General features: G+C 41.9%; 1 protein-coding gene and 1 pseudogene across 1 annotated transcript in view; one reads left to right on the top strand and one right to left on the bottom strand.

Annotated features, from left to right (window-relative positions):
- The window catches only part of ITPR3 (inositol 1,4,5-trisphosphate receptor type 3), a gene marked incomplete at its 3' end in the record, with an annotated part of 283,455 nt that overhangs the window by 141,259 nt on the left and 117,212 nt on the right, over positions 1-24,984 (top strand). The window contains exons 22-28 of the mRNA XM_088455962.1: positions 1,233-1,429; positions 1,553-1,682; positions 6,316-6,373; positions 6,487-6,649; positions 7,451-7,615; positions 8,364-8,438; positions 8,775-8,900. Coding sequence (XP_088312088.1) covers positions 1,233-1,429; positions 1,553-1,682; positions 6,316-6,373; positions 6,487-6,649; positions 7,451-7,615; positions 8,364-8,438; positions 8,775-8,900 — 914 coding nt within the window. The remainder of the gene's footprint in view (positions 1-1,232; positions 1,430-1,552; positions 1,683-6,315; positions 6,374-6,486; positions 6,650-7,450; positions 7,616-8,363; positions 8,439-8,774; positions 8,901-24,984) is intronic.
- LOC148477930 (5S ribosomal RNA) lies at positions 12,087-12,205 on the bottom strand (annotated as a pseudogene).

Here is a 24,984-nt window from a genome sequence, read left to right as displayed (position 1 = left end):
TTCGCACGCAAGTTTGCCGCAATTACAGCCACACTGCATGAACGGAACTAAATGCGGTTATTTGCCCATATGTTTAGTTGGGGATGTAGTCACTCTGCCGGCGGACAGGATGCCGGTTGTTGGATTCCCGGCGTCGGAAACCCGACCCGGGACTAAACATAGGCGTCGAAATCCTGACGCCAGTTCAGATACTGTCCCCGGAATCCCGACAGCCGTCATCCCGATCGTAAGTATAGCGGGGCTTCTTAGCTGTTAGCCGTGGGGGGGGGTAGGTTTTAGTCACCGCATGGGGGTTAGGTTTAGGCTTTGGGGGGAGGTTAGGGTTAGGCACTACTGGGGAGGGGAATTAGGGTTAGGTACCATTGGGGGGGTAGTGTTAGGCACTAAGTGGGGACAGTTAGGTTTAAGCACCAAGGGGGGAGGGTTAGGTTTAGGCACTAATGGGGAGGGTAAGGGTGCAAGAATGGAGGGTTAGGAGGAGAAGGGGAGTGGGTAGTCATACTTACCCGACCCCTGTCGGGATACCGAGCATTGGGATGCTGCTGTCTGCATTTTGACAGCTGGCATCCCGACTGCCGATATTTCATACCAAACACGTTTAGTTGTACCCTATGCAGTCGCATTGCTGCTACCCATACTCTTGTTCAAATAGCCATCATCGTTGTCAGTGCGCTCTTGTTCCAGCCCTGAAATCAGCCTGATCTCTGTGTAAGCGCAGCACAATTCAGACTAATCGCCAACAACATGCCAATGCTTAACTTAACCTAGGTGCCAACACTCTGTTGCTGCCCAGCTACAAACATTCAGTCACAAGTGTAGTCGTGACTGAGATGTGTATGACTCTGAATCACTCATTGATACATGTGCTCGGTTACGGAACAGTGCTAAAAATGGCAAGTTCTGTCCACAATACTGACTTAAATGCACCTCTGCATGGGCCCCAGAATGATGTAGAGTAGCAAAACTCACAAAGAGAGTTATTATTATGGAAGTCTATGCACTGTAAAGTTGTTGGTGTGAGACTTTCCTTGCATATAGTATTGTTAATGCAGTTAGTTCAATGTATGGTACATGGTAGTAGGTAATCCTTATTTGTTTAATGGTATGCAAAAGGGTTTATACATTGCATCTTGCTTGAATAAGCTTTCTCTCAAAGCTTTTATCAGAAAAAAAATATTTGTAGGCTTATCTGATCATATTCTGTATCAATTTGATGTGTCCTGTTTTGTCAGAAAAAAATGTAAGGCGATCTATACAAGGAATGGGTCAGATGATGTCTACAATGGTGCTGACTCGGAAGCCATCGGTATTCAGTTCCTCGTCACCTATTCCTTCTGTAGTAAGTCAGGACACTTCTAAGAGAAAGAGTGTGGACACTGAGAATATTACTGTGATGGAGACCAAACTAAAGATACTGGAGATCCTTCAGGTTAGTATGCACTGCATGGATTTATTAAAGAGTATTATGTGTGAATTATGAAGCAAATTTGATTTGCCTTAATCTTATATCTGCTCTCCCAACCTTACAAACCACATTGTTTTTCCTCCTCAGTTCATCCTAAATGTGAGACTAGATTACAGGATATCATATCTGCTCTCTGTCTTCAAGAAAGAATTTGTTGAAGTTTTCCCCATGCAAGACAGTGGTGCTGATGGGACAGCTCCTGCCTTTGATAACTCAAGTAAAATAAATACAAATACGTAATGTGTTAGCATTACATCCTGTGTACTACTTTTTAATATGCGTGTCCTCATACATCTAGCATCAATACGCGTGTGACTTGCCTGCCGTGAGCGAGCCGCCAGGTCCTGTGCTACTCTACTAGCATCGGGGCTCTTTTGCAGAAAATGCATCTAAGTCGCAAGGCGATATGACTAGGATGCACCAGTCAACTGCACTAATTCATTGTGATATCCAACACCTGTATATCTGTGTACAACTGAGTCTGTATATAAAGCACAATGGAACTTGGAATGAAAAGAGCTGCGGCCACTATGTTGTAGCACTACGTATACAGATTCAGAGACTCAGTCGCACACAGATATACAAGTGTCGCATATCAAATTAATCAGTACAGTCTGCTGGTGCATTCTAGTCCAATTGCATTGTGACAAACACATTTTCGGAAATAAAAAGATGCAAAAAAGATCCGGGCTCTAGCGGAGTCTCACGGGACCTGTTGCGCTAAGAGAGGCTCTTTAGCGTGACTGCAGCAAAGATGTGTAAGGACACATTTGTATATCTTAATAGGCATACTTAAAATAATCAGTTGTAGTCCTTAAGAATTGCATTTGTTTCCAGTTTTACCTGTGTTATAATCATACCTGTACACAGGTGCATAACCATATTCCACTTTTTGAAATGACTAGATGCTGATTTTTTACAAAACCAAGTGAAGTTAGCTGTCTGTCATAGGCCTCAATTAGCATGTCCTGCCTAGTATCTCATTTGGACTACTCCCTTTATTACAATATTTAAATTGTACTAAAAGACACTACTCATTAGTGTCTCACCTCATCGGAGTCTCGTGTACAGTATAACAGAAAAGGAATTTATGTATTGTTTATTACCAGTTATTTATATAGAACACACAATCTGCAGCGCTGTACAGAGAATATTGGGCCATTTACATCAGTCCCTGCCCCAGTGCAGCTTACAATCTAACTTCCCTACCACATGTACACACACACTAGGCATATTTGCTTTTTGTCAGTAGCCATTTAACCTACTTGCATATTTTGGAGTGCGGGAGGAAACCAGAGTACCCGGGGGAAGCACGGGGAGAATATACAAACTCCACACAGTTAGGGTCATGGTGGGAATGTATAACAGGAAATGAACATTAGGAACGTGTTTTCATGTTTCTCAGTTGCACATGCTAATGTTTTTATTGAATTTAGTTTTCTGCATAAATATGATTTCATATATAACATTTGCCTGGAAGGTGCAGAAGATGTTCCAGTAAAAGTAATGACCAATAGCAGATTTCCCTTAAAAAAAAAACCATAAAGAAAAGTAATTTTGAGGGGTAACACAGCTTGGCAGAGATAAACAATGAATACCCCTAATTGTGCACTCTTCACACCGTAAAGATGATTGAATAGTCCAGCTGTACGATAGCTCATTATTGCATTTGGGAACAACGTGAAGCACATTATTGCAGCTAGCCTGCATTCAGCAGGATTGTCCTGATTTGCTCAGTCCCTTCTAAGCAAAGTAACACAATGTTGCACTCATACAATGACCCAGTTTTGATGTACAACGCAATACACCATCATGCAAAAATGAACACGTGGGACATTATTTGAGGTTTATGCACATTTTTCCCCAAATGTAGAATTGCATGAAATGTAGGTTATATACAGTATGTGCATTTTGAATCTGACAATACTATACAAAATATATTACGTATTGCTTTGTAAATCCAGCTCAGTTGGAATCTTCTTGTCTGCAGTTGTGAAAGTAGACCTGACAAAAAAAATCCTTTTATCCTGGATAGCAGCAGCTTGATATAATAATACTATTGAATGAAATACTATGAGCTCAACAGGTCATTGCACAAACTACTTATCTGAAGCAGCTAGATAGTGCTGCTGGCATCATGAGTATTTACTGTACATTCACACCAGATCTCAGGTTGCTACAATAGACATGCCTTTAATAAGTATATCTGAGGATGTGTCCAACTCTAATTAGGTTGCACCTCCAGCAGAGCTTCCCACACCTATGCCTACATGCTAATACTGATCTCTACTTATGCTTTCGTGCCCCCATGCCTTTAGTGTATCTGAGGATGTGTCCAACTCTAATTAGGCTGCACCTCCAGCAGAGCTTCCCACACCTATGCCTACATGCTAATACTGATCTCTACTTATGCTTTCGTGCCCCCATGCCTTTAGTGTATCTGAGGATGTGTCCAACTCTAATTAGGCTGCACCTCCAGCAGAGCTTCCCACACCTATGCATACATGCTAATACTGATCTCTACTTATGCTTTCGTGCCCCCATGCCTTTAGTGTATCTGAGGATGTGTCCAACTCTAATTAGGCTGCACCTCCAGCAGAGCTTCCCACACCTATGCCTACATGCTAATACTGATCTCTACTTACGCTTTCGTGCCTCCATGCCTTTAGTGTATCTGAGGATGTGTCCAACTCTAATTAGGCTGCACCTCCAGCAGAGCTTCCCACACCTATGCATACGTGCTAATACTGATCTCTACTTATGCTTTCGTGCCCCCATGCCTTTAGTGTATCTGAGGATGTGTCCAACTCTAATTAGGCTGCACCTCCAGCAGAGCTTCCCACACCTATGCATACATGCTAATACTGATCTCTACTTACGCTTTCGCGCCCCCATGCCTTTAGTGTATCTGAGGATGTGTCCAACTCTAATTAGGCTGCACCTCCAGCAGAGCTTCCCACACCTATGCATACGTGCTAATACTGATCTCTACTTATGCTTTCGTGCCCCCATTCTGAGTCTGTAGTAATAAGGAGTTCATTGTAGATATGGATGCAATCTAAGTTCTCTACCATACAGCAATACATATATGCTGTATGGAAATGTCTATACTTATGTCCCACAAATTACATTATGTTTAACTCTAAATCAGGTTCTAAATCAGATTCATAATATCATGCAATAGACATTTCTCCTGACATCCACATTTATTGCCTGATTCTGCCGGTGTATGTGCCTACAGCTTAATGAGCCCCTTCCCTGGTGCACCCAACTGTGCAAGGACTGAGATGTCCACTTTCAGTGTCCGATAGATGCTGAAACACGACTTTAGACGCGTCATCAGTCGCACCATTAAAACATACACCAGCCTTATGGCAGGTGCAGGTTGTATGTCTGAATATGGCCTCCTATGTGAACAATTCTGCATCTATGACTGCAACCACTATCAGTGACACACATACGACATTCCCCCAAGGCGCAACATCTCTGTGCATCTGTTTAGCCACCATCCTGCTACCTCCCAATCACCGCCCAGGAATGCCCCTTACATTTCTTCTACTGTGTCTCTAACTTTGTACTTCTACTCAGTACAAACAAAGGGCAGTATTCAATTAGATGCGAAAAGTCGGAAAGGTTTTGCCTGCCGCACTTTTCGCCCACATCGCGTGTTTTAGCCGCAGACTCTTATCGGGCGCGTACCCGCGATTCGCCCTATTCAATTCCAAAAGACGCAAAAACGGAGATACGCGTTATCAGAACAGGCGAAAAGTGGTGTCAGAATCGGGAAAATCAGCCTGAACTCCCCAAAAAGATGCAGAAACTTTGGGGATGAATGTAGTAGTGCCTGATTAGCCCTAAGGAAACAGTTTGGGGTACTTAAGTTCGCACAATTGTCACTAATTAGCGTTTCTGCGCAAGCGGTGAAGAATGGCATTAAGCAGTAGTTTTTGGAGAAATTAAGTATTCCTGTCAAATTTGGGGTACTTGAAAATGGGTGCTAGCATATTTAGAATTCACTAAAGTGAAGTTCTAAGAAACGTAAAAAAACACCTCCCCCTATACTTGCAGACCCCATAATAGTCTATTTTGCTAGTTTTTAAGATTGTACCCCCACTTTTTTTTGTTTTTTGCACTTTTTGCCCCCTTTTTAAAAGTGCTTTTTTGGGGTGTTCTTTTTTTTAGGTGTTTTTTGACGCAGTTATCCTTTGGGGGTGGTCCCAAGGGTGCTGAGTGGTTTCCCCACCTTTGCACCCCAAAATAGCGATTTTGCACTTTTTCACCACCTATTCATAGGCAAATCTTTTTAGCCTATTACATAGCATTGACTTTCCGTGTACGCAAAAAGTGTTTACAATTGAATACGGAGATAAGTTTCCGACTGGCGAAAAGTCACAATTGGCGATACTTTTTCGCGGATCTCGGCTTTTCGCGTCTAATTGAATACGGCCCAAAATCGGGATGTACGCTACTCAGAATCAGGTCTTTAATGGTCATTTAAGTATTCAGAAGTGACCATTACTATATATCTCTTGCAATGCCTTATCAAGTGTAATTTACCCCAACCTTAATATGGCACTTCATATAACTTCCCATTAGGTACTATCCTGATATAACTATAGTCCATATGAATTTACTGAATGATTAAGGAATTATTTATGTTTTATCTAGTAAACTGGTAAATAAACTTTACTTTACCTAGGTTGCATTTTTTTCTACGCAATATTATCATATGCAATTAACTTATAGTACACCAGCTATAAACCGGCTATATCAATTCTGTAACTGAATATACATTTCAATATACAGTATGTATATTTTGAATATCCCCAAAGTTGTTCTTGCTTTTGCAGATGCTACTTTAAATCTAGAGCGCATTGGGGAACAAGCAGAAGCTATGTTTGGTGTGGGGTAAGTGTATTACAGTTCACCAAATTTGTGGCTCTCAGGATAGTGCAGATGTGGCTGCCCAAGTCCTTGACAGTTCTTTTGGTGCTCCTACAAATTAATGTCTATCACTGCAGGAAAAATTCTATGCTGGAGGTGGATGATGAGGGTGGCAGAATGTTTCTACGTGTCCTCATACAGCTAACAATGAATGACTACCCATCCCTCATCTCTGGATCCCTGCAGCTTCTTTTCAAGCATTTTAGTCAGCGTCAAGAAGTGCTTCACACCTTCAAACAGGTACTTGTAACAATAAGTGCAGGAGAGACTGAAAGCACTTAAGAGGAGTAAATAAAACAAACTAATGTAGCAGTTAATATCAAGATGAAAAGGAAAATTCACAAACAACATAAGATGTGGGAATGCCCATTGACCAATGTTCTGCTGGCTGAGGCGCCAATTAAAATGGCTCTCTTCTTATCATTTATATACACTACCATAGACCTTTGCATGTTGTGTGCACTTCAGAAGACAAACATTGTCATTTTTAAGCGTCCAATCTTTCGAGATGAACACATTTTTATTTATAAAACAAAATTGTGTTTAATTCTCCTTACAGATGAGCCCTCATACACCTAGCCTCAATACGTCATGCGGTGCCGATCGGTGTATTGTCTTTTTCACTCAAATGTGCATCTTAGTTGCAATGTAATGCAACAAAAACGCATTGCGAGACTGCACTAATTAATTTGATATGCGACACGTGTATATATGTGTACAACTGAGTCGGAACTTGGTATGAATAAAGCTACGGCCGCTGCATCGCATACAGATTCAGATACAGATGTACAAGCCGCACGGGACTGCGGCAATAGTGTATGTGGACAATTCTTTATGTTGTTGTCCCCCTAAATGTACTTCTTTAGACACCTTCTTCTATATGGGCGCACCTCTTCCTGGTGTCCGTGGCAAGCTATCAGACTTTGCCTTCATTGTCTAACTTGTACTAAAACAATTCTGTTAGTTGCTTATTAATTGCTTCAGGTTACTGTTTTTGTTCTTAGTAAACATTAGTGCATTGTATCCTCTTCTGTCTTTTAGGTTCAACTCCTCATCTCTGCCCAGGATGTTGATAACTATAAAGTGATCAAATCTGAGCTCGACAGACTAAGGATTATGGTGGAAAAGTCTGAGCTCTGGGTGGACAAAAAAGAAAAATCAGGGAGCGGTGGCTCTTCAGATGGAAGCAAAAAGGAGAAGAAGGAGGTAATACGATTTGTGATGCATTGGAAGTTGTTTGAATACTTTATAAATAGTTCACACATTTTCTTTTTAATCAGAACTTATAAAAGAAGCTCATTGAATTCTATATCTACCCCTAACTTGTAATATGCCACAGAGGGATAAGAGCCCAGAGAATGTTCAATACAGAATTGCCCTTCCAGTGAGAAGCTCAGTCACAGCTTGCCTATCAATCTCATCACTGGCAGCTCCCCACCATGCAATTTTTATTTAGAAACTGTTACACTGCTTAGGGAAGCATACATTACAGGTGCTAGCAGAGATTAGTATCCCCAAACTACTGGGGCTTCAGACATGGGTTCCCACTAATATACTGGCAATTCAGCTTTAAATGAGCTTTTGTGCTTACTTGCACTTTTAGGTAATTGTTTTTATTTTTTATATATATTTTAAAAGACTATTTTACACAGTATCTAATTTTTACTATATTGATTACTCTTCTGAGGAAAATGCATCCATAGTCTCCTCTCTGATTGTGTCCCTAGCGCCCATTGGAAATAAGGTTGATATAACATAAAGAAATGATTATTGAACTTAATATTTCCTGAGCATAGTAACACACTTGTTTTATGCTCAAGAAGGACTCTTACTACTCATTCAAAATATATTATGTTATAAAATAAGTACATTCAAATAGCTAAGCCTGAATACATAATATCTGTAATATCTCACATGTGCACCCAGCATCGTTATCTTATTTCTCCATTTACAGCATGTGGACAATCAGGAAGGGTCTGGGAAGCCAGCTACAGAGAAGAGTAGTGAGAATTACCAGATTGTGAAAGGGGTGAGAGCATGTAACTGATGTTTCTGCAGATCATTTGTATAGTTTCTTGAAGTCATCACTGGGATCTAGTTATCTTGGCTTGTCTTCTTCCATATTATTCATTGTAAATCAATAAGTTGACCTGCATAACACTATTTTCAGAATCATCTTACTTTAAATTTGCCAATATGAGAATTAAATAGTGTCTGTCATAACAAAGATATGGGAATTGTACTTTATTCTGGAGCTCACTAATAATCAAGTTTCAGACTACAGTATCTCTTTCTCTGCTCTTAATAAAAGCAGAGTTAGACAGTGAAAGAAGAATGAAAATATTCTGCTGTTCCATCCTATTAGATATTGGAAAGACTGAATAAAATGTGTGGTGTTGGAGAGCAAGTACGCAGGAAGCAACAGAGGCTGCTCAAAAATATGGATGCCCATAAGGTTATGCTGGATCTTCTCCAAATCCCATATGAAAAGGTATTTTACCACACTATAAATACAGGCAAATGTTCAAAGTACTATGTATTAAAGGACATCTCTGAACAGTATCCGGATAGAAAATCGACATTGTAAAGGATGACAGTCAATAGGTCGACACCAGATGGTCAACATGCAAAAAGTCCACAGGTACAAAAGGTAGACAGGTTCATATGGTTGACACATTTTTTTATGGTTAGGGTTAGAGTAAGAGATAGGCACTTGGGGGACAGTTAGGGTTAAGCATTACGGGAAGGGTTAGAGTTAGACTAGGGTTAAGTTTAGACACCAGGGGAGGGTTACGCACTAGGGGGGGGGGGGGGGGTTAAGATTAGGGTTAAATTGCAAAAAAAAATGTTGATAATTTTTGTGTCAACCATTTCAACCTGTCGACCTCCTGCACTGTTGACCTCTTGTCCGTGTCCATGCCATGCCGACCATCTGACGTCAACCCATTGACTCTCAACCTTTACATTGTCGATCTTTTGTATCACAGCCCTCTAAACTACAATCATTCATTCATGCACTTGTCACTTCACGCCTGGACTACTGCAACCTTCTCCTTTCCGGTCTTCCTCTCACCCACCTCTCCCCACTTCAATCTATCTTTAATGCTGTGGCCTATCTCATTTACCTCTCCAGCTGATCTGTCACCCTCACCCCTCTTCTTACTACTGCATTGGCTCCCCATCCACCTCAGAGTATGTCACCCTCACAAATAAAGCCTTCAATCACTCCACTCCCTCCTACATATCCAACCTCATTTCTGTTCACACTGCCACCCACCCAATCTGTTCATCCAACTCCCAGGTGATCTCGCATATAATGGGTCCATTTTACTACTACTAATAATAATAATAACTGAAATAGTTGCTATATTTGAAAAAAATATCTCTTTTTGAGTATGTGACCGGGTTTTAGTAGCTAATTTTATTTTGACCATATTGTTTATTTTACTGTTTAATAGAATAGGATAGAAAAATGCAGAAAGCACATATGATGCAACACTACAATACAAAATGTAAAACAACATGAAATGGAAAATGACTCCATATACCATTACACTAGTCATACATATCTGTACATAGCAGCATTAGAGTAAACCCTTTGGGAACTTTTAATTTGAAGTAGACAATCCCTAGCACTAATTACTGTGGCAAGTACATTTGAGAAGACTTTTTCCTGTATACACTATATTCTTCCAGATCATTTATTTTTCTTCTTCAGTAAGACCTACACATATTAGAGATGGATGTTTATTAATCATATTGTCCCTAAGATGAGACTTCTCTACTCAGTAGTGGTTGTCAGTGGAGTCAAATAGCAAGTGCTCCATATATCTTGCACTCTCCATTAAAGGCCCATCCAGTCAGGAAGGTGCGCAGAGAGTTTTCTGTAGAGATCAACTTACCATATGGGTCTTATCACTTGTGTAAAAGTGTTAGACTGTGTCCAGGCTTTCTCATTAGAAGCACAGCGAGAAGGACAGTGTTGAAGATTGTTTCTACAAAATGTGATATTTCACCACAGAAAATAAGATATAAAAGATTTCTATGTACTTTAGAATATGTTATGCTATTTAATAGGTATATGAATGAAGTGGTGTAAGTGCGCTCCTTGAAAACTAGGAGTGTGGAGGTGAGTTACTATTGCAGCTCTAGACACTGGTGGTTTCCCCAATATCACCAAGAAAGGGATCTGATAGTACAAAGGTATGTCTAGTAAGTAGCGCAATGTAAGAGCTTGTTATTGAGTATTGTAACTAGATCTAAAGATATTGGACTAATGAGTCAGCATAATGGGATAGAGTTTAATGTAGTAGTGAAATGATAATAAAATGACAAGGTCTGAAATAGGTATAGATGAGAATGTGTTACATAATTCAAAATATACAATTAAAAATGCACAATGTGTACATGGGAAAATATAATTTAAAATACACAATAAAAATTCGCATTCGCGATGGTATGGTGAAAGAAAAAACAGTATACAGTCCAATGGAAAATGTAATACAGGTAAAGTGGGACTGTTGGAACAGTCCTAACTATATTAATACCAATGCTGATGAAATTTGTGTGACACAGGTGTAGATTTACTGTCCATTGTTGTGATGTCACAGAATCATCAGAAATACAGTTCAGCAATCTGCAGGTTAATAACGATGGTATAGAGGACGTTGGGTAGGGTCTGGTAGATAAATGAATGTTTGGTGAGTGCATGCACCCCTACCTCATCCTGAGTGGCAGCCCGGTGGCTGGTGGCAAGAGTTGTAAAGATGTGAGAAAAGCCTCCTTCTAGACGCAGGGCGCTGGTTCCCTGTGTGAGACAACGGCTGCCGCCTAGTTGGAAAGGGGCAGCTGCTTCTTCAGTCGCTCCGGCGGAGGGTGTGCACAATTCCCTCACCGCTGGTGTAGTTGTTCCTGGGGTCCGTCTGGTGACTCGGCGAGTAGAGAGGGCGTGACCAACGCGTTTCACCCGCTGGAGATTGTGCGGGCTTCGTCAGGGCTGTGTGGATGTGAAGTTTGCAGGATGTCCTTTATTTAAAGGGCTTGCTCTGTCCCTCCTTAATTGTTAATTGGGAGCCAGTTTGCAGGCATCAGCAATAAATTAGTTTGTTAACCGCTTGTGGTCCTGATTGTTATGGTGTCTCCATTTAAATCCCATTCTCAGTATACACAGCGTATAGCACAAATGCATATAGAATGGAAATCATATAGGGTAAGGATCATATCAGCCTAAGTACCTATGTATGTGTACATAAGGAATAGTAGGTAGTTAGTTTATCAGGTGATTAACTCACTGTTTATCAATATATTTATTGCTCGCATAGGTGCACCTGGTAGTTTTTGTAAACAGAGTGGAAGTACACTGTAGGGAGTATATTGAACAATGTAAACAAAAGTTGAAAGTATGGAATATAATATATTTATATAAATAAAAATAGGTGTTGAGGGTGTTTTTAGAATCTTAACATTTTTTAGTTATGCAGTTATGATATTTTAAAAATTTTCGTTATGCAGTTATGATATTCGTAGAGTCCAAGGAATGGTGCTACTGAATTGTTCTGGATCAGATATTATTCCTATGTAGAAGTAGTTGTCACTCATATTGGTTGATAGATATTGGTCTCTTTTAGAGTATTATCTTGAGCTCCTTGATGTGAAAAGGATTAGCTTGCAGTGATAATTGCTACATAACCAGATCTTCATGAGAGGTCTCCCAACTCATTACTGGTCTGGCCCGACCCTACTTAGCTTCCAAGTTCGGAAGTGGTTGGGCGTGACCAGGGTGGTATGTATGTAGGATGCACTTGCAAAGCTTAATTCCATTTCTTGGGGTTCATTCCTTCAGGAATTCTGAGAATTCAAAGTCAATATTGGTTATGTAGCAATTATCACTGCAAGCTAATCCTTTTCACATCAAGGAGCTCAAGATAATACTCTAAAAGAGACCAATATCTATCAACCAATATGAGTGACAACTACTTCTACATAGGAATAATATCTGATCCAGAACAATTCAGTAGTACCATACCTTGGACTCTACGAATATCATAACTGCATAACGAAAATTTTAAAAATATCATAATTGCATAACTAAAAATTGTTAAGATTCTAAAAACACCCTCAACACCTATTTATATTTATATAAACATATTATATTCCATACTTTCAACTTTTGTTTACATTGTTCAATATACTCCCTACAGTGTACTTCCACTCTGTTTACAAAAACTACCAGGTGCACCTATGCGAGCAATAAATATACTGATAAACAGTGAGTTAATCACCTGATAAACTAACTACCTACTATTCCTTATGTACACATACATAGGCACTTAGGCTGATATGATCCTTACCCTATATGATTTCCACTCTATATGCATTTGTGCTATACGCTGTGTATACTGAGAATGGGATTTAAATGGAGACACCATAACAATCAGGACCACAAGCGGTTAACAAACTCATTTATTGCTGATGCCTGCAAACTGGCTCCCAATTAACAATTAAGGAGGGACAGACCAAGCCCTTTAAATAAAGGACATCCTGCAAACTTCACATCCACACAGCCCTGACGAAGCCCGCACAATCTCCAGCGGGTGAAACGCGTTGGACACGCCCCCTCTACTCGCCGAGTCGCCGGACGGACCCCAGGAACAACTACACCAGCAGTGAGGGAATTGTGCACACCCTCCGCCGGAGCGACTGAAGAAGCAGCTGCCCCTTTCCAACTAGGCGGCAGCCGTTGTCTCACACAGGGAACCAGCGCCCTGCGTCTAGAAGGAGGCTTTTCTCACATCTTTACAACTCTTGCCACCAGTGACCGGGCTGCCACTCAGGATGAGGTAGGGGTGCATGCACTCACCAAACATTCATTTATCTACCAGACCCTACCCAACGTCCTCTATACCATCGTTATTAACCTGCAGATTGCTGAACTGTATTTCTGATGATTCTGTGACATCACAACAATGGACAGTAAATCTACACCTGTGTCACACAAATTTCATCAGCATTTGTATTAATATAGTTAGGACTGTTCCAACAGTCCCACTTTACCTGTATTACATTTTCCATTGGACGGTATACTGTTTTTTCTTTCACCATACCGTCAGACATTTGCGAATGCGAATTTTTATTGTGTATTTTAAATTGTGCAACATATTTTCCCATGTACACATTGTGCATTTTTAATTGTATATTTTGAATTGTGTAACACATTCTCATCTATCAGACCTTGTCATTTTATTATCATTTCACTACTACATTAAACTCTATCCCATTATGCTGACTCATTAGTCCAATATCTTTAGATCTAGTTACAATACTCAATAACAAGCTCTTACATTGCGCTACTTACTAGACATACCTTTGTACTATGCTATTTAATAGTCTGAGAACGTGAGACTAGAGTTTAAATATTTTGCACTGTCGCCAAAAATGAGTTATTGGCCTTACTGTCGCAAAGCAGGCATACAGACATGTAAGAATGAAAAGCTACCTAAAAATTTTTTCGATACAGTAGACTAGGATAGATTTTGTGGCGTTTGGACTGAGCTGAATACATTCTGTGTATAAGTTTAAGCAGCATTTCTGAAAGAATAAGACAACTGAATAAGTCCAAACAGTTCTGACTTGAGGGCTGTATCTGGCAATTACAATCAGTACTACATTGTCCTAATGGGCCCAACAGTTGGGAGGTAAGGGACTTACAATCTTATGGCGCACATCCAAATGCCGACTAGGGAAAGACAGTACGATTATGACATCGTAATCGTACTGTTGTTCCCCATCCCCTGCTGTGCCTACACTGAACGATCAGTCGTTCAGTGTAGGCACCCTCCATCATCCCGGAACATGGCCAATCTGTTGTTATAGGCAGATTGACTGGCATGTTCGGGCGATGATTGATTTCGGAAACGACCAGCGGGAGCGCGCATCGCTAGTCGTTTCTGACATTTGCATGCCCGATTTGTGCCCGATTAACGAGCGATTGAACGATAACGATGTCGTTATTGTTCAATCGCTCTGTTTAATCGGGTAGTGGATGTGCGCCTTTACTCTCACATTGTTAAATGAGGACTGGGAAAAATAATCACTGCTTATTCAGCTGTATACCTCCCTACATTGCAAGTGAGAGGATCGGGACAGGACGTGTGACCACAGAGAGTGGCTGCCCCTTATCCCCTTCTTCTCCAATTACCCTTTCATATCTGTGTACATGGCACCTATTCCCCACTTCTCTGCATATGAAACGTAATTAAATACAAGCACAAATGTAAAAATCAAAAGGAAATCTTCTTTGATGTAGTAATTCAAATGGAATGGTCAGTTAAGCAATGTGGATAAATATAAAAATATAGCTGCAAAACTAAATATGTGTCCATGAGGCGTCAGCATTCATCATCATTATAATTGACTCTTCTTTATTTTGTTTTTTTGATGAAAAATTTTATTTGGGTAAGAGGAGACATTACAATAGAGGTGCACAATAGGAAAATAGCAGTAGAATTCGCAATACATATATATTACATACATAAATACACAACAAACAACAATAAAAAGGAAGGACGCTATTTGCGCTCGCTCGTTCAGAAAAAGGGGCCGGCTATTTAAATTGAGCGCTCGCTCTTTGCGGTCTGTTGACGCCTCTATGTGTGAGCGAGCGAACGAAACATGCGCTCGCTATTTTGTAAAGACGCCCCCTGGCCGCTTGCATCCTACGTCATCTCCGCTATTTATTAGATTAATCGAGTACATCGAAAGGTGTCTGAACTGCTCGCAGTGCTTGTGGTTGGATTTTCCTACCGCAATCATGTGAACAGTTCAGGCTAAGAGACAACCAAGTGACGTGGCCGATGACGCTGCTTTGTTAATTATGCACACCCTTAAAACGCCCGTTTTGACCATGTGACACGCCTGCGTTCTTATCTCCACTCCCCGGTTTCAAGCACCTTCCCCTGTTACCACCCACAAACGCCTCATCCTGTCACTCAAATTAGCAGGCACTCGCTATTTTGCAAGCGCTCGATTTCCGACCGCACTGACTGGTTGGCGCATGCGCATTGCGACCCATATGCATGCGCAGATGTGCGAACATCGCTCGGAGCAAACGAGCGGCCGCTTACGAGCTTCTCTGAATCAGGCCCTGTGTTTGGTCAGCCTATGAGCAAACCGTAAAGATGTCCACTCCACCAATTATAATCATTTTACAGTAGGAGAGAAAAGAGATCAGATAGGGCGATAAGAAGAGTGGGAAAATAGAAATAAGGTGGCTACCCGCAGAGAACAAGAAAGGAGGAGATGGAAGGGAGGAAGGACGTAGACTTGGCCGGACCTATCTTCCTGCAACAAGTAGGGAACAGGTGTGAAGTGTCAGGATTGGGTTTGAGGTTTGAGGATGTCTAAAGATTGCAGGAGGAATATTGAAATGGTAGATCCAAGGCTCCCAGATTTAAAAAAAAATCCTTAGAGGAGTGACATAGTTTGCTAGTTATGTATTCCATGGTATAGGAGTGCCAAATCCCAGCTATTATCTGTTGGATCTCTGGGATCTCCTTTCATTTTCAATTCACCACAGATGACATGGCTGCTGACACTATGGGCCCAATGTAATAGGGTGAGCGTTTAAACAATGTGAGAGTTTAGCAGTAATCGCTCACATTTGTTGAGAATTATCTTCAAAATGGGAAAACGTCTGGATGAGAGTTTAAATCGTGAGAGTTTTTTGAGTCTAAAAACATGTCAGTTTGCATGTTCTCAGACTCTATTACATTGGCAGAGTTTAAAAAGTGTGATAGTTTACTGCTAAACTCTCACCCTATTACATTTGGTCTAATGTGTCTGATTAACATATGTTGAGGATGCATGGCTTCTGGGAAACCGATAGGCAATAGAAAGTTATGGGGCTAAGAGTAACAGTCATGCCAGTCACAGAATTAACGAGGCATCTGATCTCAGTCCAGGAGGGGGTGAGTCGTGGGTAGCTCCATCACATATGCAGCAAAGTTCCCGTGTTGGTACCACAACATTAATTGGCTGTCTCTAGATTCATTTTATTCAACCGAGAGATAACATAGGGCCTGATTCGTATCTGCACGCAATGACGATATTTATGCAGATTGAGCGATTGTAAACCATTGCGCATGCCTGAAAGCTGCACTGCACACACAGCAATTGTCTTGCGATAACACACACACACAGAGGTTTCACTCGCAAAGTGAGTGACTGATAGTCAGTGTTTGGGGGAGGCAATGGGAGGGTCGTTAAAAAAATGCAGGCATGTCGGACCGTTTAAACACTGTTTTCGGGGTGTGTATAAATTAGCCACTGTGTTTTTGCTCGCAGCAGGAGAGCCCTCTGCATGTCTGGAGATCCGCTGTGTCTGTGGCATCTTAGACTGATCTGCGTTCAATGTTTCTGATGTTTCCGGTCTTGTGCGTGACTGGCAGATGTGAGATGCTTTTAATGGGCAACTCTAAGGACTGGACGGAGTCATATTTTCGCAATTGCGAACCGTGAGACATCACAGCTGCAATGGCATTAGGGTGCGGATTTGAATCAGGTCCAGAGAGCAGTTTATATATATACTGTATATATATATATATATATATATATATATATATAAAAATCTTGTAGGCATTCTCCCTGATATGAACACAAAGCTAGATGCCACATTAGTCCAAATGACCTCGCAATCCTCTTTGTCTAAGGACTCCCCCAAGTCTGCCTCCCAAGCCAGCTTTTGCGGGTCCTTCAGAGCATACCCCATCGGATGAAATTCTGAATACGGTGGAGACACAAATTTATCCTGAGGCTTAAAGAAATAACATGGTTGGTTGAATTTTTGACCCCTTTAGGGCCTGATTTAGAGTTAGAAGCATAGGAAAAAAGTAGCAAAAAATTAGCAATTTGCCCCTGGAAGAAACCATGCTGTAATACAGAAAAGTTGCAAATGCATTTATTTCTTTGTATTTCAAGAAAATACTATATGCTTGTGCATGTACAGATGTGTCCTCATGCACTAAGCTGCAGTCATGGCGAAACACAGACCCTCTTGGCGCGCCAGGTCACATGCATCTTTGCTTGCACCAAGCATCTTTTTTATGTCTTTCTCGACTGAAAATGCATCTTAGATGCAAAGCGATGGAACCAAGACATACCAGGAGATTGCAATGATTAATTTGATGTGCAACATCTGTGTGTGCCTGTATCTGAATCTGTATAATAAGTGTTACGATGCAGCGGCCGCGGATTTTCTCCATGCCAAGTTCCATTGTGCTTCATTTACAGACTCAATCACACACAGATATACAAGAGTCGCATATCAAATTAATGAGTGCAGTCTCCTGGGGGTAAATTTACTAAAGTTTGATTTGGTAGTCGGTTTTATGAATCTATAAAATCGACTGAAATCGAATTTAAATCGAACGGCAAAATCCCTTAACAAATCCCTAATTTGTTAATATTCGATTTTACATTCGATTTTCAAAGCAAATTCAAGTTTGGTCGATTTTAAGAAGGGATTTTGTGTTCAGTTTATGAAATTCCTTCCAAAATCGAAACTCAAATCCCCATTAAAATTGAATGCAAAATAGAATGCAAAATAGAACTCAACTTCCTCATTACTTCCTATTTTGCCAAATGTATCACATGCACACTAAATAACAGGGGAAAAAATTGGAAACACTTGTGGACACTCCAGATAAGTGATTTATAATTCATAAATATAATATGCTCAACTTATGTATATGTGTATATATATATATATATATATATATATAAACGACAGGCTCAATCCACGGCACTCGACCATCTGGGGTGCCCTTGGTATGTGACCACACCATCTACATAAAAAATATCATACAAACTCGGCACTCACATGCTTTTCAAACTGCAACTCCTTTGAACATAGGGAATGTTGGTTCCAAAATATTGCAATAATTTGTTAAGCTGGCCACCGCTTCACGGTCATTCCCATCTAGCCTGTATACATGTGCATATACATATAATAAAAAAAAATATATATATTTTTTTGCCTGGCTATGTCGGCTGAACCCCACCTGTGTGCACCTTTGGTATGGGACCCCCAAAGAGCTAGTTACGCCCCTGATACTGCAAGTAGGTGGACAGCATAGCATAGCCTTGAGCAGCCATTATTCCTACAACAAGACTGCCTCACATGTGCTTTTGGTAACTTGTAAAGGCATCACAATCAATTTCCAGCCAAAAGAATGGTGTTTAGAAGCTCAAATCAACTGTCTCTCATAATTCTATTCATTTGGGGATTTGAAGTTAGATTTTGAGTTTGATTTGCAAATTGAATATTAGTAAATGAAGGGATATTTAACTATGGGAAAACATCGATGCTTTGCCTATATTAGATTTTTGAGTGAAATTCAGTCTTCTGTTCGATTTGACATTCGATTTTGCCTTTAGTAAATCTCCAATATCAAAATCGAATGGAAATCTAACCAAAATCGAATTGCAAATCGAACAGAATACAAAATTGAACTTTAGTAAGTATACCCCCTGTTGTGTCTTGATCGCATTGTATTGCGATTAAGATGCATTTTTGGGGCGAAAAAGTTGCTCGACGCAAGCAGAGTTGCATCGGACATGGCGGCTCACTCATGCCAGGCGTCTCGTCTGTATGAGTACACATTTATAGCAAGTAAATACTTGGAAGATTTGTTGTTAAACTGAAATCAGTAATTAAGCTAGGATACACCCTAACAATGGATATCTCTGCACATTTTAAATCTGCCCCACATGCAGTGCTGCATTGTTTTGCCAAGGTACAAATTGCTCTTTTTTTGGTAATTTATTTGATTTGCTCCTAACTCTGAATCAGGCCCCTAGTTCTCATCTTGCAAATCTTGTCAGATCTGCCAGGTTGAATATAATTTAAGCTGCTTTAAACTTTGGGCAGAGGGAGACCTCAACTAGCAATTAGTGACCTATGGAGTGGATGGACCTATCCGACAAGTTAGCTGGAAGAGGAAGACTTGGAAGTGGGCATTACGTTTCCTGTGGCAGCCTCTAGGATATTATTTATTCTAGAATGGGTTTCAAGTGGGTGTGAGATTGCAATGCTTGGTTTCACCTTTATGTAGATTATATTACAGAGCCATTCTTATAGTTCAGAGCATAACCACGTGTCATTTCCTCACACCATATTTTTCTTTCACTCATCAGTTATTTGTGCAGTAGCAATAGGTAAGTGTAATAATTTTCTAGAGGGACTTTCAATCCATAAAGCTTACAGAAAATAAATAAACCTGGCAGGTTTATTTTTCAGCACAATAATATATTACAGAAATGTATTTTCCTTTTAAGAAATATTTACAGATATTTACAGTTTCACCCACCAGCTCTAAAGTAAAAATGTTACTACTGAAAGAAAACTTTATGTATTGACAACACGCTACTTAATTGCCCATGGAAACAAATTTGTTGTCATATGGTAAAAATGACTTTCTCTAATAAATCTCTTTGGGCTTTGGTTCTATGGATTACCTACATATTATAAATGAGACATTTCCCGTACAAAATGAACATTGATTTCCTTTCAATGACTAATCTACATCTAACAGAGGAGCAATAATCCCTAAGGTGTAGTAATCATAGCCCAGTTAATTGGTGGGAAATGTCAGTTGCTGCCATTTTTCATTATTTATTTTACCTTTCAAGTACATTTTAATACATAGAAAATAAGGGAGAGGGCTTTATAGTGTATATAACTTTATTCTTAAAAACAGCTTAAAACCAAAATATACATACCAGATATAAGTAAAATCGTATTTTTCCGAAAATGTGAAGTCCAGGCAGCCTGGCTCCGCTTCCAAGGGATAACCCTGCAACATATATTGGAGATCTCACTCCACTGCCAAATCAAAAAGTAAGTGCGGCAAGCCATGATCCAAAGCGTTTTGTTACAGGAACGCCATCTTAGCTGTGATTTGGCACCAGACGTATAGTAGTCACCAATCGTACAGGACAGGAGTGATATCCCATCAAATGTGGAGTTTTCATTGGTTTTCATATCTTTGTGGATCACAGTGGGTGTGTGGTACTCAGTCAGTCAAAGATTGCACGTAATATAAACATAAATAAACCCTTTTAGATTTCAAGTCTGTGTAATATAAAATCTCAAACACTTATAAACAAAGCATCCTACATTTAACTACAGTAAATAATAATAACCTAAACAAAGTATAAAATAAAGTCCCTGGTAGGCGTTTGTCTGTTTGTTCAGATGGATTTTGATGTAGTTTTCACTATTCTGTAAAGCATTTGTTGAGGAAGGTTCAGGTGTATGAATCATTAATGTGTGACAAAAGGGAGCTGAGCAGTGATGATTTTAGTGAAGCAAGTCAATGAAAAAACGGACGTCCAAGCGCTTTCTTGGCTTACGCTGCCTAAACCGTTAAAGATATTTAACTACAATGGACTTTATTTTATACTATGTAGAGATTGATACGTATTATCCGGTTTCTCCAGTAAAAATGTAAGCCCTGTTTACTGATACAGAATTTCAGTTTCTTCTTCCACCATAGGGGACAGAAGCTCTACGCTGGGTATAGGTTGGTGGGATGGAGTCTGGGCACCACACAGTTAACTTTGTCAGACACAGCCCAGACTCCCTCCTCCCCCTATTCCCCGCCCCCAGCCAAAGACAACTCAGTTTTTTTGTTGGTGCCAGTGGTCAGGCATTAGTCTTTTATTTCATTTTATTTAATTTTAACCATCCTTCCTCTTCCTAACATGGCATCATTCAAGGATCCAACGGATAGGAAGTTGGAGACTTATCTTAAGTCTATTTACTAAAATGTGGGTGCAGTAGCTCGCCCGGCCCTTGCATCAGCTTGGGTTGTCAAGGCCATTGGTCGCTGGGCAGATGCCCTGGAGCCATTGGTCGCTGGGCAGATGCCCTGGAGGATGGCCTTATTTCAGGTACCCACAGGAATGATCTTTTGTCTCTCATGGAGCATATTCAGGAGACGGCTTCTTATCTTATCTGTTCCGGTTCTCGCATCTCAATTGGACACAGGCTTCTATGCCAGTCTATCTCTGCCAAACGGGCCATTCCGACCAATTTTAATCCTGAAGTTTCGCAACAAGCACTTGAGGATTCCCAAGTTCTGAATAGAATCGCTTTGCTCTATTATTCTGGCCATGGAGCCTGGGGTCTCCGTAGCCTCCTTAGATATTCAGGATACCTATTTACATGTCCCCATCCATCATCAGCGATTCCTCAGGTTTGTGGTCCAGGAGGATCATTTACAATTTCGGGCTTTGCCATTTGGACTTTCCATGGCACCTTGCTCGACTCCAGGGCTCAGCGGGTGTTCCTCCTGGCAAAAAAGGTTCGGGACTTACAGTCCAAGATTCATTTGTTTCTACATCACCTCCGAGTGTCAATTCACCCTTGCATGCAAATTCTGAGCTCTCTAGTCTCCACCTTCGACATGGTGGAGTATGCCCAGTTTTATTCCCGGCCTCTCCAATTGGAGACTCTAGCCCGGTGGGACAAGTCTCATCTACGACTCAGGTCTCAGACGATTGCTCTCTCTCCGGAGGTACGTCACTCCCTCTTGTGGTGGCTTCAGGGGTCACATCTGACCAGGGGTCGTCCCTTTTGGGTTCAGGACAGGGTCCTACTTACCACCGACGCAAGTCTTCGTGGGTGGGGGGTGGTGTCCTGTCAGCAGCCTTTTCAGGGTCAGTGGTTGGCTCGGGAGATTCGATTGCTAATCAACATTCTGGAACTGCGAGCGGTTAACAGGGCCTTGTGTCGGGCTTTATCTCTTCTTCGGGGTCGCCCTGTCCAGGTACAGTCCAACAATGAGACAGCTCTCACCTACATAAACCTTCAGGGTGGTTCTCGCAGTCATGCTGCCATGAGGGTAGTCAGACGAATTCTTCTATGGGCGGAGAGGCATCTTCCGTCCCTGTCGGCGGTTTTCATTCCCGGATTACAAAATTGGGAAGCGGACTTCCTAAGCTACCAGGATGTTCATTAGAATGGGCCCTACATAAGGATGTCTTTCATCTCTTGGTTCTTCACTGGGGCTTACCGTACATTGACATGATGGTGTCTCGACACAATCGCCAAGTTCCAAGGTACTGCTCTCGCACCAGAGATCCGGCGGCATTTCTGGTGGATGTTATGGCAGTTCAGTGGACCTTTCCTCTCCTGTACATCTTCCCTCCAATCACTCTAATCTCGCGGATCCTCCGGAAATTTAAGTTGGAGAGCGGCACGATGATTCTAGTGGCTCCCGATTGGCCGCGGAGGGCATGGTGCAGTGATCTACAGGGTCTCTCTGTCGACGCTCTTTTGCGTCTTCCACTACAGTCAGATCTTCAATTTTAGGGCCCGTGCTTTCATCCGGATCTGGATGGATCATCGCTTTGACGGGGTGGCTCTTGAGACATCCGTCTTGAGAGCTAAGGGGTTCTCCAGGTCAGTCATTAACACTATGCTCAATGCCAGTAAGCCCTCTTCAGCTAGGATTTACCATTGGGTTTGGAGGACTTACTTTGACTGGTGTTCGGCTAGGAATCTTAACCCCAGGTCATTCCGACTCTCTCGAGTTCTCTATTTGTAGGTGGGGCTGGATTTGGGCCTCTGCCTTGCTTCACTAAAAGTGCAGGTTTCAGCTCTTTCGGTCTTCCTTCAGAGGCAGATTGCGCTGTTGCCTGCTGTTCGGACCTTTCTTCAAGGTGTCCTCCACGTACAACCCCTGTTTGTACCGCCGGTGGCTCCTTGGAATTTTCCTCTGGTTCAGTCTTCTCCTTTAGAGCCCTTGGTCACTATAGAAATTTGTTTGCTTACCTGGAAGACTGTCTTCCTCCTTGCCGTAGCTTCTGCCCAATGGGTGTCGGATTTGAGCGCATTGTCTTGTCGCTCTCCGTTTCTGATATTTCACCAGGACAGAGTTGTCCTTCGAACACGACTAGGTTACCTTCCTAAGGTTGTTTCCAGGTTTCACCTCAATCAAGAGATTGTGTTTCCGGCTTTCCAGGTTCCGGATTCTTCTCAAGAGGAGGCCTCTTTGGATGTCGTGTGGGCACTCTGGATTTATGTAGATAGGATAAAGGACCTGCGTAGGACAGATGCTCTTTGTCCTGTATGACTTTCACAAACGAGGCTGGCCGGCTACTAAGAAGTCGCTGGCCAGATGGATCAGTTTGACTATTCGCCACGCATATGCTGCCGCGAATCTTCTGGCACCGTCAGTGGTGAGGGCTCATTCAACCCGGTCGGGGGGAACTTCGTGGGCAGTGCGACGTGGTGCTTCTGTGGAGCAGCTGTGTAGGGCTGCCACATGGTCTTCTGCCAATACGTTCCTGAAGTTCTATTCCTTTGATACCTTTGCCACCCCTGATGCGGCTTTTGGGCGAAGAGTACTTTATAGCAGCCCAGGATTAGCTTTAGGACATCCCAGCGTAGAGCCTGTGGGTCTCATTCAGACCCGCTCGCGAGCGCAGGACGCTCGCAAGCGGGTCGATGGTACCCAAATGCGCATGCACACGACGGAGGGAGCTCCCTCTCGCTCCAAAGGGGGCGTGCTATCGATGGTGATTGACAGCATGCCCCCTTTGGTGGGCGTGCCGGGGGTGTGGCTGCCAGACGGAGGCGTTCCCATGGGAACGCCTACCGTCTAGGGCCGGCCCCACTGACATCACTAGTGATGTCAGTGGGAGTGATTTTGGCTCTGATAGAGCCAAAATCACTCCAGGGCTTGCAGCAGCGAGACCCTACCGCAGGGTCTCGTCGCAAGCCCGATGGTCGTGATGGTCTTGACCATCACGACCATCATCATGGACGCTCGCATAAGCTGTGGGTAGTAACCCACAGCTATGCGAGCGTCCAAGGGGCCGCTCCAATTTTAGGTAGCCCGGCCCTGATTCAGAGCGTGCGCTCCAGTCAGAGCGTCCGGTTCTGAATCAGGCCCTGTGTCCCTATGGAGGAAGAAGAAAATTAGATATATGCGCTTACCTGTTAAATCCTTTTATTTCGATTCCATAGGAGACACAGGGCACAGGGTTTGCGGAGCTTTGCTCTGCTTTCAGTACTTCTGTTCACATTTCTTGTGTGCTTGGACCTGAGTGCATTCTTCTTCCTTCTCCTCCTTTTTGCTCCTTGCCTTAGGCTTGTTAACTTAACTGAGTTGCCTGTGGCTAGGGAGCCTGGGCTGTGTCTGGCAAAGTTAACTCAGACTCCATCCCACCAACCTATACCAAGCGTAGAGCCTGTGTCCCCTATGGAATCGAAGAAAAAGCTTTAACAGGTAAGCACATAAATCTCCGTTTTTCCCTTTTTTTTTTTTGCTGCTCCTCTTTCATTTATGTGAAAAACAAATTCTTTAATTTCAAACGAGTTAAATTCTCTGTTTGATTCTGCTTTGGCATGACGATAAATAAAGCACAGGGACAGACGCTTAACGTGGCTGGAGTTGCCCTAAGTAGAGACTGTTTGTTTTTCTCATGGACAACTTTAGGTGGCCCTTTTGCGTGTCACGTCAAAACGAAATCTTTTTGCGTTGATATCTGTGAGGAAAAATGACTGTCAT

Source organism: Taudactylus pleione, unplaced genomic scaffold, assembly GCF_031769625.1.
Source record: "Taudactylus pleione unplaced genomic scaffold, aTauple2 ptg000682l, whole genome shotgun sequence".
Taxonomy (NCBI): Eukaryota; Metazoa; Chordata; class Amphibia; order Anura; family Myobatrachidae; genus Taudactylus; species Taudactylus pleione.
This window is presented reverse-complemented; position numbering and strand designations above follow the sequence as displayed.